General features: G+C 33.8%; 1 protein-coding gene across 1 annotated transcript; it reads right to left on the bottom strand.

Annotated features, from left to right (window-relative positions):
• Positions 1-841: 841 nt before the first annotated feature.
• Positions 842-4647, bottom strand: LOC131622366 (1-deoxy-D-xylulose 5-phosphate reductoisomerase, chloroplastic). The gene is made up of 12 exons (XM_058893393.1): positions 4411-4647; positions 3956-4143; positions 3623-3709; positions 3360-3485; positions 3212-3274; positions 2569-2718; positions 2317-2384; positions 1910-2021; positions 1718-1822; positions 1525-1646; positions 1276-1422; positions 842-1126 (listed from the first exon to the last, which is right to left on the bottom strand). The coding sequence occupies exons 1-12, from the start codon at positions 4499-4501 to the stop codon at positions 958-960; spliced, it is 1428 nt and encodes a 475-aa protein (XP_058749376.1). The 5' UTR covers positions 4502-4647; the 3' UTR covers positions 842-957.
• Positions 4648-5256: the final 609 nt, after the last annotated feature.

Consider the following 5256-nt stretch of genomic DNA (forward strand, 5'->3'; position numbering starts at 1 on the left):
TCAGTATGTTCTGGAAATACACCTCCGCAAGGTCTACGAAGATACATTTTCGGATTAAATTCAATCAAATATGTGGGGTATGACTCAAACGGATGGGTTGTGTGTATTTAGAATGCGTTCGAAGATACATTTTTAAATCTTAAGAGTATTCTTAGTTTTGCACGAGAGTGAGGAAGCAATTTTTAGGGTGCGTTAAGCAATTCTCAATATATTTATTACAAAACCAACCCTAATTTCTACTTATTCATTGAAGTTTTTCACCAAAAATAACTAAAAATCTCTTATGAATAACACCTTGCTTTCTAGCTCGAACCCGCCCAATTTAGCCTGATGTCCTTCCCTAGTAATATGTATGCCAATATTGACAAAAGTTTTATCATCGTGGCTAATATGTTGAACAAAGGGATGAAATTGACCGTACATCAATATATTTTAGCAAATTTCAATGACAAAATGTGTTCAGCCAAGGCTAAATTAAGAGATAAGCTTAGGTAAGATATTATGGGGACTAATTTGGCTCCTCTAACTTTAGCTGAATGTTGCTTTAGTTAGATAAGCAACATTATGGTAATCATGTATACATTGTGTCTTGAAACTAGCATCAAAATAGTGAAAATGATGAATTTAAACTTTTTTTATATGTTTAAATACATCACCTCTTTTTCACTAATGGCCGTGAACTTTTACACATGTTTTAAGCCTCTTGATACCTCCCTGCACTTTAGATTGTGAGCAAAAAGACTCTTAAAAAAATCACTGAAACACTTCATTGTTGTTTTTTCTATAACTACTTGCATATTATTTGTGTGGACAAATTGATGAGATGTCAGCTGAAGAAGAGTTTGAGACTAAAAATATTGAGTGATTCCATTGATAAAAATTATCTTTCATAATCTGGGGAATGCATTGTGCTACATGGTATACAATTATTCAATTCTCAGAAATTTAAAACCAGTTTTATACTGGAACAGGAGAGAATCTTGAAGACCTTTGCAAACTTGCCGCATATTCCCGTGCCCATAGGTCATAATGAATAATTTCTTCAAGGGAAGGTGAGGTTGACAATTCAGCTTGATGCTTCTCACATGTTAGCTCCACAACCTTGAAAATATCCAAATAGCTAATCCTGGAAACACCAAAATAGCCAATTATTAGATGATAATTTACATCAACAAGAAGACGCATTGTAGCCTAAAAGCTATGAAGCATGAAACTGGAAAAAGAAAATTCCATGTCAAGATATAAATATTCCGCAAAATACAGTATTAATCTTACTTTTCATCGATAAACATTTCTACAGCTTTCTCATTTGCTGCACTAAGAACTCCTGTCATAGTGCCTCCAGCGCGTCCAGCAGCATAGGCAAGATTCATGGATGGATACTTAATGTTGTCAGGAGCTTTAAAAGTAAGTGAACCAATCCTGCATAATCATATTTCAAATTTTCAAACGGTGCCTAGGTGGATCAGTCTATTTTCTTGAGTATGAACTAAGGAAACAAAATTAAGGGAAAAATAATCGTACTTGCAAAGATCAAGCCGAGGCCAAGTGATTTCAGAACAATAAACTCTGTCTGGCCATGATAATGTATAAAGGATTGGCAGACGCATATCAGGCAACCCCAATTGTGCAAGAACAGATGAGTCCTAGAAAGATAAAATAATTTAGTATTGGATAAATATTTAGCCACATTTAATGATCTCGGTCTTCTTTAAACCTGTGTTTCAATCATTGAATGTATGATTGATTGTGGATGAATGACAATCTCAATATCATCATAATCAGCTCCAAATAAGTAATGTGCTTCAATCACTTCTAGACCCTGCAAAGACGTAGAACAATTTTACTTTACAATCAGAAAATGTTAAGTTTAAACAAAATAATCATAAAGATATCATAAGGAACAAACCTTGTTGAAAAGTGTAGCAGAGTCCACAGTAATTTTTTTCCCCATACTCCAATTGGGATGTTTTAATGCATCAGCAACTTTAACATCTTTCAGTTTCTCAACAGGCCAGTCCCTATTAATCATGACGCGAATAAATAAGGCTTACATTACAACCATGTTGATCATATAGGGTCTAGAAACATAACTAAGGGAAATTCAAGGTTTTCCATGATCAACGAGACTCTGTCTTGATATTAAATGTTGGCAGCCAGCGAAATTCAGACATATATAAGAAAGTTTAGAGTGACATACAATCTCTTTTGGTTCCCATTCATTTCAGAAAAGATAAACGTGTCTAACATAAAAAGAAAAAATTGAGCAACAAGTTAAACAGTAAAAGTGCATTCATTCAGGTTTATTTTACATACCTAAAAGCACCTCCGGATGCAGTTAGAATAATACGCCTAAGTGCACCCTCTGGCAACCCCTGGATACACTGAAGTGAAGAATGCTTTCAGTTTTTCTATTACTAACTGAGTGCATGATAAAATAATTGCTAGGTTTAATAAAAATATGTAGAGACCAGAGAATGAAATTAGAAAGAAATAAACTGGTATATTTATAGTCTACTACTCTTTGTTGCAGACACAAATTATTTGATAAAGTATGTGCTGTTGTACCTGAAAAATAGCAGAATGTTCGGAATCGGCAGGAAGTATTTTTACATTATGCTTCCGAGCAAGAGGAAGGACAAAAGGACCTCCAGCAATCAGTGTCTCTTTATTGGCCAAAGCTATGTCTTTTCCAGCTTCTATGGCTGCAACTGTTGGCTAATAAAATAATGAGAGGAACTTCAGCAATGTAATATATATGTCTGATAATGGTAATACCATCTTAGTTGTGCCTTTTCTCACTCAATTCAATTTGCTATGGTTTTTGTCACCAATAAATAAATACTCAAACCAGTCCTTAAAAGATATCATATCAGTCATAAACTCATAATAGTACACCAACAGGAGAGATGAAATCATGAAAATCACATCCATGATCCCCAAACCTTCATTTAGCGGTTAAATTAGTCCTTGAATGTATATTTCACTGATTGAATTAGTCCCAAAGGTTCATGTGGTATGTGCCATTAAAAGCAATATATTATTCTATATTACTATATATAATGACATTCTTAACTTCACAATTTGTCAGATACGAATAATGAAGTTAATTTTAAAAAACATGTAGATGCATACACACAGAAGAGTTTTTTGTCGCATAGTAATTAGAGCAGTTACAAAAAGAGCTGGGGGAAAAGGGAAAATAGGCTACCTTTAGTCCTGCACAGCCTACTATTCCCGTGACTACGGTTACGGCATCTGGGTGACGTGCAACCTGAGAACATACAAGCAATAGCTTATGAAACACAACATTCGTATTCTAAACCAAATTGCATCATAAGAACAAACCAGATGTCCACCTCAATGATTCCTTGCTCTCCAGGGATGATCTCAGGTTTTTGTTCAACATCTTTCAATGCCTCTTCAAGTTCAGCAATTAGAGACTCATTTCTAACTGCAACAAGTTGTGGCTTAAATCTTTTAACCTGTGCAACATAAATACCGAGAGATTAGCCTTTTTCCCAAAGTTGGTATATCGAAAATATGAGTGAATCCATCATATAAAATTTAAGAAACAAACCAATCCAAAGTTTCATTACATAGTTGAAGTGAAAGTATTTACCTGGTCTACAAGAAGAGTAATGTTTGAACCAGCTGCAAGCGCGACAACTCTAAACTTATCTGGATTCTCCGCGACGATATCTAGTGTCTACAAAAGCATACAAAGGAATGAAGTCCTAGAAACCGCTGTGGCATTGCCATTGACACCTCTGAAAAAAGGTGTGTCTGTGTCGGACACCACGACACTAGTGATTATGTTTAATTTACTCATCTTTTTCCAAATTATTACCGGTGTCAGCGTATCAGATTGGTATTCCGTTTCGTGTCTGTGCTAGCAGTAAAAACACAAATTATTCCCAATATAATTGAGTCCAGACTTTATAAACAGCAGTACCTGAGTTCCAATTGAACCAGTAGATCCGACAATGGAAATAGGTTTTTGGCCTTCCCAAGTCTTATAACCTAGTTCTGGGACAGCTCGTCCTGGCCAAGCTGGTGGTGGTGACGACGACTGTACAGAGCAAAAAACTCTTCTTCCACCAGATGCTCTTCCATCCTCTCTTCTTTTCAAAGCAAGACCACCTGAGAATAAAATCAAATAATTATGAAAGTAAAACAGAACATAACATAGCTATTCACAAAAAAAAAAAAAAAAAGTATATCAGACAGTAGCATCAATACAGACACAGTACCCCACACGACAATGATTTGTTATACTTCATTAAAAACAAATTATTCTTATTCGCCAACTCACAAAGTAATTTTCATAGCTATGAAGCCAGTAAACATAAAAGGAAGAACAATACATCATGGAAGAGCACAATTTCTGGATTGAAGAGAAGAAAGAACCTGGGAATTTAGGTGTGAAGCGGTTAGTCTTGAGAGGATCAGTAAAGAAAATAGACTTGAGTTCAGTTGGAGAAGACAAATTGAGAGCCATCACAAGAACAAGAAGAAAAACGAGAGAGAAATTGCAGTGATGTTTTGTATGTAACAAGAATGGTTAGAGGGAAAAGATATTGTGACAGAAAAAATAAATATCGTAACCAATGTTATTATAGTACAATGGATGTGGTTTCGGACAGCATCATCTATTAATTAATTTTAATATATTATCTAAATGGAAAGTGGGAAATATAGAAATAGGAAAGAATGAAGACAAAATAGAGACGAGACGAATATTCAACTTGTGGAATCATCGTTTGCCTCTAGTCTCATGCCAACTTTGATGCCAAACTCTATTAAATATAATAAAACTTTTGTTTCTTACAAACATTAGTCCAACCAATATGTTAAATTCAGAATTACTCATGTGACTGATCTAAGTGATTTGTAATTTATAAATAATTAATGTTATTTTTTTTCAATTAATTTTATGTTGGTATTTATTAGCACACTTTATAGTTTGGAATTTAGGATTGTCTTGAACATTTTAAAAGGTTTCTCTGTTCATTATTTATAAAGTGTTTAATTAAATGCTTGTATGTTAGATTCTAATTTTTTGTTTAACAGCTGTGCTTATTAGTTATATTTGGTCAAAGAAAAAAAAATGTATTAATTATATTCATGAACCCAGACAAAAATAATAATAATATATCAGGAAAGTGAATTAATTTAAAGATTTTTTTGTTAAGGAATTAAAAATAAAAAGAAATTTTTTCTCTTTCTTCGTAAGGAAAACAATAGTTTTTTTTT

The sequence above is a fragment of the Vicia villosa genome, unplaced genomic scaffold, assembly GCF_029867415.1.
Source record: "Vicia villosa cultivar HV-30 ecotype Madison, WI unplaced genomic scaffold, Vvil1.0 ctg.000029F_1_1_3, whole genome shotgun sequence".
Taxonomy (NCBI): Eukaryota; Viridiplantae; Streptophyta; class Magnoliopsida; order Fabales; family Fabaceae; genus Vicia; species Vicia villosa.

What these genes read in the sequence shown, in the direction of transcription:
- LOC131622366 (XM_058893393.1), bottom strand. Translation starts at nt 4,501, where the DNA reads ATGGCTCTCAATTTGTCTTCTCCAACTGAACTCAAGTCTATTTTCTTT. An exon ending in TAGGCTGTGCAGGACTAAAG is followed by an intron (nt 2,719 to 3,211) that starts GTAGCCTATTTT and finishes TTATTTTATTAG; the next exon opens with CCAACAGTTGCAGCCATAGA. An exon ending in GCATCCGGAGGTGCTTTTAG is followed by an intron (nt 2,022 to 2,316) that starts GTATGTAAAATA and finishes CATGATTAATAG; the next exon opens with GGACTGGCCTGTTGAGAAAC.